General features: G+C 37.4%; 1 protein-coding gene across 2 annotated transcripts in view; it reads left to right on the forward strand.

Annotated features, from left to right (window-relative positions):
* Positions 1-15,834, forward strand: part of RDX (radixin) — a 96,896-nt gene that overhangs the window by 55,526 nt on the left and 25,536 nt on the right. For both annotated transcript variants that reach the window (XM_014530777.1, XM_014530778.1), the window contains 4 exons: positions 3,364-3,524; positions 4,224-4,316; positions 8,801-9,043; positions 10,798-10,958. In XM_014530777.1, coding sequence (XP_014386263.1) covers positions 3,364-3,524; positions 4,224-4,316; positions 8,801-9,043; positions 10,798-10,958 — 658 coding nt within the window. The remainder of the gene's footprint in view (positions 1-3,363; positions 3,525-4,223; positions 4,317-8,800; positions 9,044-10,797; positions 10,959-15,834) is intronic.

A 15,834-nucleotide genomic window follows, 5' to 3' on the forward strand; every position in this document is an offset into this window, starting at 1 on the left:
GCATTTCTTAGCCCTCCAGCAGCAGACCTTCTTTTTTTCTCCAGGAGTGAGGTGGAAAAACCCTAGATCACCTTTTTGAATTCTTATTACCCAAGTTACTAAGAATATTGCCAGTGGCATACAGGGAGCTTAGCCAATGAGCGGTCAGAAAGGTGTTTTCTCTGTAGTTCACACCGATCGCGGGCTCTGTCCCTGCCCAGGCCTAAAGCCTCTGTGACCCCCAAACACTCTGATCACGGGCTCCGCCCCTGCCCAGGCCTAAAGCCTCTGGCCAGAGACTTTAGGTCTGGGCAAGGAACCCCCAGCTCCCTCCGATCACCAGCTCCGTCACTGCCCAGGCCTAAAGCCTCTGGCCGAGGCTTTAGGGTGGGCAGGGGCCCCCTCGGCTCCGATCGCAGGCTCGGCCCTGCCCAGGAGCCCCCTGGCCCAGGCCCTTCCTAGGCTGCTCAGGGCCCACACGGGGCCTACCTCAGAGTGACCTGGGTGCCGATGATGTTCCCGGGACCCAGGCCAGGGACCCAGGCTGCTGGGCGCCTACATGTGCAAATTAACTGTCATCTCTTTTTTTGCATTAATTTGCATAGTCGCTCTGATTGGCTGGTGGGTGTAGCGTAGTGACACCAATTTGCATGTTTGTCTATTATTAGGTAAGATTATTGTTGCACATTGCACACTTTTATAAATTATAATCCTAAAGTTGAGAAAAGGAAAATAATCACTTGACAGGTGTTTTATAGGGAGTCATTGAGTTTATGAGAGGACGAGGTAAATCTCCAGATGAGTTTAATGTCTGCCAAGACTGGGCTCCTTGGTGGAAGTCAACAGTTCAGACCATCTGCTTATTTTGCAGCATGTTCCCTCTCCTCCTGTTGTATTGCTAGGTGATGTCTTCCCTGGGCCATTCCTCGTTGGGAGTTTTCTCTCTCTGTTTACTGTGTTAGCTATCCTTTTCCTCTCACCTTCCATAGCCCCCCCATTCTATTTATTTGTAATCCTTTTCTGAATAGAGAGCTTCTGAAGAGGAAGTTCTGGAGATGGGGAGTCCAAGAGGAAGATCAGTTGTTCAGATGCCTTTGCTGCAAACTTCTGTGAGCTGAAGATGTCATAACAGTTTCTGAATGCAGCTTTTTTGGGGGGGGGGGGATTCCCTACCTCTCAAGTCTGGCTTTTAAAGATGTTCTTTCCTTATCCTTTCCTCCTTGGCCACAGGAGGAGCTTCCGATGCTCTTTATTTTACACTTGCAGTTTTGCTGATTATTTGGTGGTTATAAATATTTTATCTTTTTTGGGGGTGGAGTTTCATTGCATGATTCTAGTGGCTCACTGTTTCGCTAAAATACATTTGGTAGTGTATCTGGGTCTGTGTCAAAGAACTCATGAATTTTTAGTAGATGTTTCTCTGTGGATGGGTTTTGGATTATGAACCTAAATGTTAGAGGTAAAATGAAGTTTCTAGAAGATAGGGAAGGAGAATATGTTCATACCATAAGGTAAAGATTGGTACATTGAGCTTTATCATTATAAAGGGGGCTCTGGCCCTTGGCGTCTTTTAAGGGGGTTTGTAAGATGTGTGAAGATCATTTTCTACATTATTGTAAGTGTTCCTCTGGACTTGGATCCTTTCTTCACGCTTTGCTCGTTTCCCGGCTCTCCTAGATAGTCATCAGAATTATGATAACGTCCTTATTTGCTAACTCCATTACAATCTATATATATAAAAGCCTAAGTGACTGTTCGCTTGTTCGACCAGTAGCTATTATGTGCACTGACCACCAGGGGGTTCTGCTCCACCTCCATCTCTATTCCACTGTACTAGGAAGAGACCACCAGGGGGCAGACACTCAACGTACAGGCATGGAAACATGGAACAGACTCATGAATCTCAGAGGGAAGGTGGGGGGGAGAAGGGGATTCGTGCACCGGTTGGGTCTCTGGGCCTGGCCTGCGGGAATCAGGGTGAATCCGTGCACCCGGTCTCCGACATCCCCCGAGGGGTCCCGGATTGTGAGAGGGCACAGGCCAGGCAAAGGGACCCAACCTGTGCACGAATCCGTGCACCGGGCCTCTAGTCCATTATAATACTGGATAATCTATGGGCCTAGTCTATAGTCTGTCTTTTTGGTCCCATGTCCTGGTATGCTTGGTAATTTTGGTTGAATGCCTACCATTGTGTATGAGACTGGGTGATGAAATTTTCCTTTAGAGAGACTTTAATTTTCCTTTGCCTGGCAGAATATGTGCAGGTTATCTTGATGGAGTTGAACTGGGTCTCAGGCTTTGGTTGGTCTCTCTGGTCTGTAGTCCTTTGGGTGCCATCTGAAAGACTGCATATTTGTGAGGGTCTTTGTATCTGAACTCCAACCTTTGATTCTGCAGCTACAAGAGAGCGATGATCTCTTTGCTCAGCTGTTTAGCCTTACAGCTGCCTTTTCCTTGTTTAGCAGTGTCTTAGCCATATGTGTATATTTTAGGAGTTGACAAACATCTTGAAGGGAAGTAGCAAACAGATTTGGGGACTTTTCTATTCACTCCTCTTCAGGATCTTGGCATCTCAAGCTTTGGCTGCCTTGGCAGCCCCAAAGTCTAAATAAAATCTGTCTTCTCAGCCTGGTAGATCCCTGCTGGCCTCCTCTGTGTTCTGCTCCACCTCTATCTCTATTCCACTCTACTAGGAAGAGGGCAAAGGGGTGGTGGTGATAGAAGGAGATTTGATACACTATACAATATATAGATAATGTAGTATAGAATTGTACACTTGACACCTATATGGTTTTATTATGTATTAATTTGTATTATGTATTAATTAGTGCCACCCCAATAAATTAAAAATTATAAGAAAAGCTTTGGAAAGATTATTATTATTAATATTATTATTATTTGGGTTGATTCTCACCAGAAGATATTTTTCCATTGATTTTTTTAGAGAGAGTGGAAGGGAGAGGGATAGACAGAAAGAAACATTGATGTGAGAGAGACACATCAATTGGTTGCCTCCTGCATGCACCCCGACCAGGGTTGGGTAACCTGCAACGGAGGTACATGCCCTTGACCTGGGACCCTTCAGTCCACAGGCCAATGCTCTATCCACTGAGCCAAACCAGCTAGGGCTGGAAAGACTATTTTTTTAAAAACAGTTGTGCGGATTTTCATCTCTTTGTTATAATTTTTAAATTGTAACATAGATTTTTTAAAAATTACTAGGCTTCTTGGTAAGTTAAAAATGAAGTATATGTTCATTTGCAGATGTGCTAATTTTTAAAAAACTATACAGATTAGATTCCTTGCTCCTATTTTGGCTTCTTTTGATAATGAGTATAATTGGAATTAACTGTTGTTGGGGGTGGCACTTGCATATATTTACAGAACTAGAAGAACAGACTCGAAAAGCTCTGGAATTAGAACAGGAACGAAAACGAGCAAAAGAAGAGGCAGAAAGGCTTGAAAAGGAGCGTCGAGCTGCTGAAGAGGCCAAGTCAGCTATAGCAAAACAAGCTGCGGACCAGATGAAGAATCAAGAGCAGCTGGTAAGGAGCCTTAGCTCTATCTTAGAGAAAAAGAAAAATGTAGACAAAAGCGGGGAGTGAACCTTGTAAAACTAAGTATGTTATTATGGCTTCTGGAAAGCAAACTAAAGATACAAGTAACTTAATAAAGTATGGAAATAAACCTACAAATGAAACAGAATAAAATACAAATGAAGCCTATTGCTAACAGAAGATTCTGATTCGCCTTAAACTTCACATAAGCCACTGGCATGTTTTGCTTTAGATAAATTGACAATACATTGTAGCTCCTATAAGATACCTTAGGTCATAATTGATTGGGTTTTGTTTATTATTATTATTATTATTCCTTGCAAATAATAAGGAATAGGCATGACACTTAGAAGATACTGGATTTGAATAAAAACAATTTTTTCTTTTGTAGGCTTTAGCAAATACTTTATTGATAAAAGTTAAAAAATAGCTCCTATGTTGCACATTTTGAATTCCTGGTACTGAAACATGAATGAGTTCTTGTCTGTAAAAATTCTTTCACTTTTTCTCCTTATTAGATCTGTGAATAAGATATTTATCATCTTAAAGAAATACTACCTTTTTTAAAATGGAAGACTAAGAAAACATAAAAGAGCCCAATCATGTTCATATAAGCTTTGTTGACTTAATATGAATTATTGAAAATATATTGTTTTTTAGTTTGGGTAATTATATTGTTTATTTTAGGCAGCAGAACTTGCTGAATTCACTGCCAGGATTACACTTCTAGAAGTAGCCAAGAAGAAAAAGGAAGAGGAAGCTAATGAATGGCAACAAAAAGTAATCATTTATTTGTTCATTACTGTCATTTATTGAATACTTATTTTGTACCTAGCAGTCTACTGATTTTATAGAGATGAATAATAGGATCTGTTACAATTTAGGGGGGAAAGATGCTTGTGTGTATTGTAGTAAATATTAATCTATTGTTGTAAGCTAAGTACTTTGGAAACATAGGAGAGGTGAATGAGGCAGGTGTTGAGGAAACATAAGTTTAAGCTGGGTCTTGAATAATAAACTCAGTTTTGGGGTAGAAAAGATTGGGAATGGTTAGAGGACTGAAGAGGAAGTCATTCCAGACAGAGGGAAATGAATGAGTGTAAGAAGCATGAAAGTACACGACAGATTTGAGGATAGCCAGTGAGCAAGCAACTCAGAAAATTTGGGAGAGGTAGAAGTTGTGAAAGGCTTTATATAAATGCCCTGCTAAGGCAAGATGGTGGGGAATATCTGTATAGACGCTGGGTTCTGTAGATTTTAAAACAGGATTGTAACATGATCAGGTGTAGTTTTATAAAATTAAGTTGGTAGTCAGTGTGAAGGATGGATTGGGATAGTGAGTAGGATTACTATAGAACTAAAGACCCAAACTAAGGATGTCACCATGAGAACAGGAATAAAGAGGAACAGGAATTTTGAGAGACATTGTGTGGTGGATTCAAAAGGGCATGGCAACCAGATGATTGGTTATAAAGTGGAATTAGAGGGATGCAGTGAAGATGATACTGAGATTTTTTTTTTGTTTTGAAAAAAAAATTTGTTTGAAGCCACTATTGCCTGAAATTGCACAAAAGTGAAAACTAAGGCTATAGTTGGAGGAGTGGGAAATATAAGATAATGAGAGCTTAATTCAAACTTTAGATAACATTAATTCTTAAATGTATACTTATATGACTTTTCTACAATAAAATGAATATGGTTTTCTTCATTCTTATATTTTCTTTGTAGCAGTTTAAATTTCATAGGAAAGTTTTTTATATATTAAGAATTATGTATATATAATTATACAAAAGGAATAAAACTCTCTTAAGCTACCTGTTACACTTTTTTTATTAGAATTTGATAGAAACACATAAACTTAAAAAATAACATCCTGGGTCAAATCCTGTGAATTACGGAGATTAGAAAATTCACACAAGGAGTCACATTCGCGCGCACTGTCATCACGTTGTGACGCCTCCGTGCGTGTCCCTTCAGGGTCCCTTTCTGTTTGCATAGGTGTGTCACACATAGATGTTCAGAGTGAGGTCATCCTATATAGACAACTTCATTTCAGTCAGTTTTCATCTCATCTTAGACCAGTGGTTCTCAACCTTCCTAATGCCGCGACCCTTTAATACAGTTCCTCATGTTGTGGTGACCCCCAATTTCATTGTTACAAATTGAACATAATTAAAGCATAGTGATTAATCACAAAATCAGTATGTAATTATATATTTTTTCTGATGGTCTTAGGCGACTCCTGTGAAAGGGGCGTTCAACCCCCAAGGGGGTCGTGACCCACAGGTTGAGAACCGCTGTCTTAGACTATTCAAAAAAAAATTTTAATTTAGATGTAATTTACATTATATTAGTTTTAGATATACAACATAAAATTCATATTTGTATACATTGTGAAATGATCACCACAATAAGCCACCATACATAGCTACAAATTTTTTCCTTTATAATAAAAACTTTTAAGTTAACTCTCTTAGCGACTTTCAGATATGCAGTACAGTATTGCTAACTACAGTTGTCATGCTGCACATTACATCCCATGACTTATTTTAAAGCTGGGAGTTTGTACTCTCTGTCGTATTTTACCCAACCCTGCCTCTGGTAACCACTAGTCTGTTCTCTGTATTCATAAGCTCAGTGTTTTGTCTTGTTTTCTTATTTATTTTTTCTTTATGTTATTATGTTCCATCACCATCTATCTCCCCCTGAACCGTCCACAAATATGTGAGATCATACTAGTATGATATTTGTCTTTCTCTGACTTATTTCACTTGGCACAATGCCCTCAAGGTCCATCCATCATGTTACAAGTGGCAAGATTTCCTTCTTTTTTATGACTGAAGAATATTCCATTCTGTGTGTGTGTGTGTGTGTGTGTGTGCTTATGACTGGAGAATATTCCATTCTCTGTGTGTGTGTGTTTATGTGTAGGTGTATATATATATATATATATATAGATACACACACACACCCCACATCATTTATTCATCAATGGACACTCAGGTTGCTTTCTTATCTTGGCTACTGTTAATAATGCTGCAGTGCATATGAGGATGCATATCTCTTTTCAGGTTAATGTTTTTGTTTCCTTTGGAGAAATACCCAGAAGTAGAATTGCTGGGTCATATCGTCATTTTATTTTTAATTTTTTGAACAATCTCCATACTGTTTTCCGTAGTGGTGGCACCAATTTACAAGTCCCATCAATAGTACATACACAAGGGTACTTTCCCCCCCACATCTTCGCCAACACTTATTATTTTTTATAATAGCCATTCTAATTGGTGTGAGGTACTATCTCACCGTGGTTCCATGTTCATCTTTCTTCTGATTAGTGATGTTGAGCACCTTTTCATGTACCTATTAGTCATCTCTCTGTCTTTGGAAAAATGTCTATTCAATTCTCTGCCCATTTTTTAATTGCATTGTTTGCTCTTTTAAACTGTTGTTGCATGAGTTTTTAATATATGTTGGGAATTAACCCCTTATCAGTTACATAATTTGTAAATACTATCTCCCATTTGGTAGGTTGTTCTATTGTTTTGTTGATGGTTTCCTCTGTTGTGTGGAAGCTTTTTAGTTCGATAGAGTTTCACTTGTTTATTTTTATTTTTGTTGTCTTTTTTTTTTGGTATCAAATCCAAAAAAATCATCACCAAAACCAGTGTCAAGGAAACTTGTTGCTTGTGATTTCTTCTAGGAGTTTTATGTCTTCAATTTAAATCTTTGAGTTGACTTTTGTGTATGGTGTAACATAGTGGTCCAGTTTCCTTCTTTTGCATGTGGCTGTCCAGTTTTCCAACACAATTTATTGAAGGATTGTCCTTTTAAAAAATACATATATTTTTATTGATTTCAGGGAGGAAGAGAGCAGGAGAGAGAGAGAAACATCAATGATAAGAGAAAACCATCGATTGGCTGCCTCCTACACACCCCCCACTGGGAATAAAGCCTGCAACCTGAGCATGTGCCCTGACTGGGAACTGAACCCTGAGCTCCTGGTTCATAGGTTGACACTCAGCCACTGAGCCACACCGGCCTGACTTGTCCTTTCTTCATTGCATATTCTTGTCTGCTTTATCACCAATTAATTGAACACATATGGGTGGATTTATTTCTGGGCAGGCTATATTCAAAATTGACCCAAAAGGTATTTTATAGTTAATTTACCAGTGTCCAAAGTAGGACTTTGAATTGCATCTGTTTGCTCTGAGTCTATGTTTAAGTACGACAGTTCTTTTTATGATACCGAATTGTTGCAAGCACCCAGATTTTCCCTCCTTTTGTATTTGACCAGTTGCTTTTTCATGGTGTCATTCAGTTTGTCCTTTTATCATCAATATTTTCTGTAAAGTGGAAGATAGACCTAAAAGCTTAAAGGACTCAGTTAAAAGTTTTTGGCTATAATGTCTCATAGGTGAGATTTCCATATAATTTATCATCCAAATTAGAATATTTTTGAAAGTGAAAGGCAGGGGGTGTTATTAATAATTACTCCAGGCCCTAACCAGTTTGGCTCAGTGGATAGAGTGTTGGCCTTTGGACTGAGGGGTCCTGGGTTCGATTCTGGTCAAGGGCCTTGGTTGTACTTTGGTTGCAGGCACATCCCCAGTGGGAGGTGTGCAGGGCAGGAGGCAGATCGATGTTTCTCTCTCATCGATGTTTCTAACTCTCTATCCCTCTCCCTTCCTCTCTGTAAAAAATCAATAAAATATATTTTAAAAAATAATAATAATTACTCAAGGACAACAGTGTAAAGCAGAACTTTTCAAGCAGACCAGCACATTATGATCACTCAAGTAATTGGTGATAGTAGATACTTCTGTTGCATCATATCAGATGACAATACCTAGTTAACTCACCATTAAGAATTTTAATTGATTATTTGGATTAGAGTAATAGCAGTTTGATTCCTTCATCGGTTACAATTTCCCCCTTGTGGCTAAAAAAAAAAATGTAATCTATTAAGTGTGGCATTCTTTGGCATTATACTAATATCCATTTTTCATCAACCATTTACAAAACAATTTTAGCAGCAATAATCCTTGCCAGAACCAATAATTTTATTAGGGTTTCCAAAGTAATGTTTTTTTAAAAATTCTGTCATTCCTACCTGATGGCATTCTTCACCAGAAATAGAATTTTCATCAATAGGGCCTATTTTCATTATCTGAAAAATAGTTTCTATTAGGAAGATGTACTTGATTTTTTTTAAGTTACTGATTTTTAAAATTGCCGATATACTTATTTTTATTTTTATTCAGGCATATGCAGCCCAGGAAGACTTGGAAAAGACCAAAGAAGAGTTAAAAAGTGTGATGTCTGGCCCACCTCCACCTCCACCTCCACCAGTCATTCCTCCAACAGAAAATGAACATGATGAACATGATGAGAATAATGCTGAAGCTAGTGCTGAATTATCAAGTGATGGGGTAATGAACCATAGAAGTGAAGAGGAACGTGTAACAGAAACACAGAAAAATGAGCGTGTTAAGAAGCAACTGCAGGTATTTAAAATTTACAGTTGTACACATATTAAAATATAGTTTTCATTTTCCTCATTTATTAAGACAAACTTATTAAAAAGGAATATTTGATTTTTGGAAGCTTTAACACTAGCTGGCCTTGTGATTGGTTTGTGGGTGCTTGGCCTACAGGCACATCTATCATTTCTTTCATTCTATGACTCCATTAGCAAGTGTTTGTTACCTTGTGTGATCAGCCTTTAGCTAGTAAGTTATTCTTTTCTCTTTTTTTAAAAATATATTTTTTATTGATTTCAGAGAGGAAGGAAGAGGGAGAGAGAGAGAGAGAAACATCAGTGATGAGAGAGAAGCATTGATCGGCTGCCTCCTGCATGCCCACACGGGTAAACCAGGCATGTGCCCTGACCGGGAATCGTGACTTTCTGGTTCATAGGTTGATGCTCATCCACTGAGCCATGCCAGCCAGGCAGTTATTCTTTAACTAGAGGCCTGGTGCATGAAATTTGTGCACGGGTGGGGGGGTGTCCCTCAGTCGGCCTGCACCCTCTCCAGTCTGGGACCACTGGCTCCTAAGCGCTCACCTGCCTGTCTGCCTGATCGCCCCTAACTGCCTCTGCCTGCCTGCCTGCCTGATCACCCCTAACTGCCTGTCTGATGCCCTTAACTGCTTCCCTGCCGGCCTGATTGCCCCTAACTGCTCTGCCTGCTGGCCTGAACTGCCCTTAACTGCTCTCCCCTGCTGGCCTGATTGCCCCTAACCGCTCTGCCTGCCTGCCTGATCACCACTAACCACCTCTGCCTTGACCCCTGCCACCAGAAGGATATCTGGTCTAATTAGCATATTACCCTTTTATTAGTATAGAAGATTATAGGTTTACCCATGTTTAAAGATTAAAAAAAAAATACTTAATGCTGTGTTTAAAAAAACAAATGAATTTAGTTTTTAAACAAAGTATATATTAAAAAGCAGTAATGTAATAGATTACCTGTATGGCATTACATAATCTGAATTATTTACTTATTGATCTAATTATAATTAGATCAAAATAGGATATTTTAATATTTCTAGACTTTTTTGTCATTAAGTTCTCTAATTTTTTAATTGGTGAAATCTTCAGATATTAAAAGAGAATAGGGTGATTATTATAATAAATACATTAAGACTTTTGGAGAAAGCTTCTCTCATGGTATAGATCAGTGATGGCGAACCTATGACACGCATGTCAGAGGTGACACGCGAACTCATTTTTTTGGTTGATTTTTCTTTGTTAAATGGCATTTAAATATATAAAATAAATATAAAAAATATGTCTTTGTTTTACTATGGTTGCAAATATCAAAAAATTTCTGCATGTGACACGGCACCAGAGTTAAGTTAGGGTTTTTCAAAATGCTGACACGCCGAGCTCAAAAGGTTCACCATCACTGGTATAGATTTTAGATCTTACAGTAACATTATTTTGTAATGGCTACATTAAATCGTTTGGTAGTCATTTCAAGTATTGTGGGAAAGTTAAGGAAATTTAGGTTAATACACAAAATCATAATGGTTAATGGGTGTAGAAATGAAAGGCCATGTGTATTCTTCCCTAACCACGGTCCCCATGATTACTAAAAGTAAAACAAACTTACAGACTTTAAAGATTTCACAGTTGAATGCTAAATATACTAAAAAGCAGGTTTCTTATATGTATATTTTTGTCTTTAAGCCTTTTTCTTGTTTTTAAAGTCTAAGAAAAATAATCTTCATACTTTTTTTAATTTTTTAAACATAGGCATTAAGTTCAGAATTAGCCCAAGCCAGAGATGAAACTAAGAAAACACAAAATGATGTTCTTCATGCTGAGAATGTTAAAGCAGGCCGTGATAAGTACAAGACTCTGCGACAGATTCGACAAGGCAATACAAAGCAACGTATTGATGAGTTTGAAGCAATGTGAGAGCTGTTATTTTGCATACATGTTCTTCATAAGCTGAACCACCAACAGAGAAAAGCAGGCCTTTGCAGATGTGATGGAATGCATCCCACCTTGCCAAAGCACTTATACCAGTTTGACTGCGGTGGCTAAAAGACATATTTGAGGGGAGCTCTTCAGCATTAAGGCAGTGTGACATCATGCTTGGTTTTCTTTTTCTTTTGAGCCAGGGACTGGAGAACAGTGTTCATCATCTCCTTTCATATTTTGCATTTTCCATTTTTTTTTTCTGTTGAAAATTAACACTAATTATCATGTCTGACAAATGTGTAGGTGTGATTTAAGCACTTTGTACATTTCAAAGGCTGATGGTGATTTATTTAATGATTAGGTTTTTCCCTTGCCCCTTTCAAATTTTACCTGCATGTAGTTCCCCATTCTTTTTCATTATGTTTTCTCAGTGTGCCCTTCTCATATCTTGCCATGCCCATAGCCATAATTCTGCCACCATACAGATCATTGGCAGTGTTTAAAATGAAGGTAGGTCACAGGTACACAGTTTTTGATCATTGTGTAGAAGATGGCTGTGAATTATGAAAGGATAAGAAAGTTTAACTGTAGTGTGCAACTGGTGGTTAATTTTTTAAAATCCCAATTTTATTATGTTATTGGGTATTTGATACTTACAGTCATCTTTGACAGCTGAATTGATCTGAGTTTCATCTTCTGTCATCCTTTGGTTTTCTTTGCCTACCATTTCACAAAGGTATAGATAGCAGGTAATGGTGCCCTAGGAGAGTGTATTGGTGAAATACTCCCTGCAAATAAATCAGTTGTCTGATTTAAAAAGTTTTGCTCTCTCATAGATTAGTTTAGGCAAACAGACATTTACTAAAAGAAAATACGCATTTGTTGGTAATTGATTATAATCATTAAAAACCTTGGGCCTTCCTGAAAGGGCAGCATATGCAAACATCAGTCCCCTGAGGCCACAGTGACACTACCTCACTACTGCACCTGCAATGACTGGTTGTTCAAGCTAATGTTTTATAAGCATAGAATACTTCCAATCATGAACAACGATGTTTCAGGTTTCTTTTTCCTTCAGAATATCTTAGAGTGCTAAATTTTTAGCTGCCTTTTTGTTGAGCTGAATTGTGGGACTCTGAATTGTATTAAAATTGTAAGCTCTCACTGGTATACAATCTTCCTGGAGAGGTGTTGTATGTCTGAAGAAGTGCGTGTGTGTGTAAGAGAGATGTTGCCTTGTACCATCTGAAGAGTGTCTGTACCTTCATTTCTTGATATAATTGTTACATGATCATTTTAGCATATTTGGTTCCTAAATCATCATGCTTTTTTTTTCCTTCAGTTTCTAATTAAGAGTACTTAAATTTGGTTTGTTAATCCTGTTTTAGAAATTATAATTTTAGGCAATACTAAGTTCAATTATGTCTTAAGAAGAAATCTTTCCAGTTTGAAAGATGTTCTACTATTCACATGTTCTAACATTTTCTTTATTGTGTAAACATCTGGATTTGGAAATAAGGAAAGCCTTTTTTTCTCTGTGTGGTTCAGCTACTTTTTTTTGGTATTATGCATTCAAATTGACATTTATCTATTAGAATTGCCATTTTATTAAGACATTTTCATGCACAGTAGATTCAAGTTGTGTCTGAAAATATCTCTTGTGCTTTTTTGATTTTGCTGACTTTAAAAGGATTAATCTGGGCAGACATTATGAAAAGGAAAGGTTGCATTTAATATATTTTTTGGACTTTGTAGGACAAAATATAACTGGTTAACGTTGAAGTGACTGTTGTACAGTGGTTGTGCACATGCTTCAAAACGCTGTGGAGGAAAGGGTTTCTACTTTCAGCACATAGAGGTGAACCTTCTGGCCATGCTTCTCCAAAACATTAAAGCAATTGCCATGACGGGAAAACGTGAATTTTTATTAATTTTTTCCTTTTTGAATATTGTGCACTACCATTGCTACATGAGTTTGATATCAGTGTTGAAAAATTACCAGTTATATTGGCTGTTTATAATCTATTTGTAGATTAGGATTAAAATGGAGTTAATCCATTTTTAAAGCTGTGTGAATTTTTCTAAACAGGAAAAACTATTTGCGATATGGATTTTCATAGTGATTAACCAATTATAACTTTTATTATTAGCAATTGAGAGCACATGTTCATATAGCAATGTAAAAATATATTAATGAGTATTCGGTAAATTCCAGCAGGCTTTTACCAATAGCATAATTTTGTGTTGTACAATTAAGTTACAGTTACATCTATAATTTTGGATAACATTCATTGGTTAACAATAAAGTGACAAAAGCTCATGCCTTTAAGGTCCACTGTTGTTATTTAACATGGATTTATTTTTGGTATATTTCCTGAAAATTATAATCTCATCTTAAAAATGAAAAGTGGTTAGGAAAAATGTCAAAATCCTCATGGAGTTACTCTTTCCCCTAAATTATACCTATTCTAATATGGAAATAATAGTACTTATTAATTCTGTGGAAAAATTAAATTGATAAATAATTTGATGACACAAATTAGGATTTTTAGTCATTGCTTTTTTTTAAAAATATATTTTATTGATTTTTTACAGAGAGGAAGGGAGAGAGATAGAGAGTTAGAAACATCGATGAGAGAGAAACATCGATCAGCTGCCTCCTGCACATCTCCCACTGGGGATGTGCCCACAACCCAGGTACATGCCCTCGACCGGAAACGATCCCGGGACCCTTCAGTCCGAAGGCTGATGCTCCATCCACTGAGCCAAACCGGTTTCGGCGAAGTCATTGCTTTTATTGTATAGTGTTTAGTTTCCTTTTTCCTAAGGAAGATATAGTTTCATTGTCATTAATTAATCTCACTTAAAATGCTAATACTCTGTAAAGAACTGAACACAAAGTACATCTATTTAAATACATATTCTTATTTTGTAGTATTACAGAGCAGTTACCATAAATCTAGAAGTTAACTTTTTTTAAAAGCTTCTTACTAATTCTTAACATAAAGATTATTTTTAAATAAATAAGAGCTAAGTGTAAAAATAGGAAAAGCCAAATGTCTTCTCAGTTTATAGTAATATTTTTAAAAAATATTTTTATTGATTTCAGAGAGGAAGGGAGAAGGAGAGAGAGAGAGAAACATCAGTGATGAGAGAGAGTCATTGATCAGCTGCCTTCTGCACACCCCACACTTGGGGATGGAGTCTGCCTGCACGGCCCACACTGGGGATCAAGACCGCAACCCAGGCATGTGCCCTGACCAGGAATCGAACTGTGACCTCCTCATTCACAGGTTGATGCTCAACCACTGAGCACGCAGGCCAGGCTATAGTAATATTTAACTTACTTTTTTATTGCTGTTCTCAAAGGCAGGTAGTGATTTCTTCTGATCTTGTCAGAAGGGGTAATTTTACAAGATTTTGCTTTGTATCTAATCAGAATTTTTCTTAATTAGAATTTTCATTTACAAAGTATCTTCGAACGAATTGGAACTCTCACTCCCAATTATTATTAGAAAAGAGTTTCAATATGAGTATTCTGATTAAAAATAAAATATGCTTACCACTTTCTCAGTTTTGATTATCGTGATCTTGTTAGAAATGAAGATAAAAACATTTTAGATCCAAAAGCCTCCCATTCTTTGTATGTATGATAAAAACAATTAGTTTTTTTTTGTTTTTAAAAAAATATATTTTATTGATTTTTTACAGAGAGGAAGGGCGAGGGATAGAGAGTTAGAAACATCGATGAGAGAGAAACATTGATCAGCTGCCTCCTGCACACCCCTTACTGGGGATGTGCCTGCAACCAAGGTACATGCCCCTGACCAGAATCGAACCTGGGACCCCCTAGTCCCCAGACCAATGTTCTATCCACTGAGCCAAACTGGGTAGGGCCAATTAGTTTTTTATTAAAAATCTAAAGCTTAAAGTTGAAGTATAAGGAATTACCACCTTTAGCATTAATTTTCTGAACTGATTAGATATCTTTAATAAGGATAAGAGAAAACATTTAAATATGGAGCTACACTAGTAGACAAGTTTCTTACGTTCTAAGTGAACAGATCTTTAGCATTTTCTTATTCTGTACTTTTTTTAACTAGAAGATTATGCATCAAATATTCTGAGGTGGTTTATCATGTAGAATGACAGTATTCTAGTACATTTCAAAAGCTCAGTGGATTCTGCAGATGTTTTGCTAACTTCATAAAATGTCAAGGCAATCTGACTCCTCCCATTCTACACTGGTAACCAGGAAAAATTGGCTCATAGCGTTTTCTTTATCAAAGCTTACCACTTTCCCATCCTTGACTTTTTCACTTAAATAATATCAACTCTCATCTTTTCCTAGTGGACCTACTTCTTAATATGTCCATCTCTCAAGATTTTAAGAGCTGCCATTTTCCCTCTGGAAATAATAACTTCTTGCTTGGTTGCCTCAATATTTTGATCTCTCTTAAACTCTGTGATAGGAGACTTTTCTGATTTCAGGTTACATACACTGCTGTAGGAGTTAAAGTATCCATCACTATTTTCCACAGAATTTTAAGGTCAAAGATCATGACTGAGATAATTACCCTGTGGCACACCTTTTAAATTCAGGTTTATGTTTGGCTCTGGACTTCCCTAGCTGCTACATGGCTTCAGGTTTTTATTTAATGATCGTCATGTAGCCAATATGCTTTCATTAAGTACCAGCTCTGTTCTGGGATACAGAAGCCAGATTAGAATGGCTACGACCCTTTGTTATGGGCCTGCTCAAAATGTGGAACTTCAAATATTAACTTACCTTAGCTCCTAGATCATTTGCCTTAATCTGTTACAAATACTAGATTGTTTTTAAAATAGCAGTACCATTTTGTTGAT

This window comes from Myotis brandtii, unplaced genomic scaffold, assembly GCF_000412655.1.
Source record: "Myotis brandtii unplaced genomic scaffold, ASM41265v1 scaffold775, whole genome shotgun sequence".
Taxonomy (NCBI): Eukaryota; Metazoa; Chordata; class Mammalia; order Chiroptera; family Vespertilionidae; genus Myotis; species Myotis brandtii.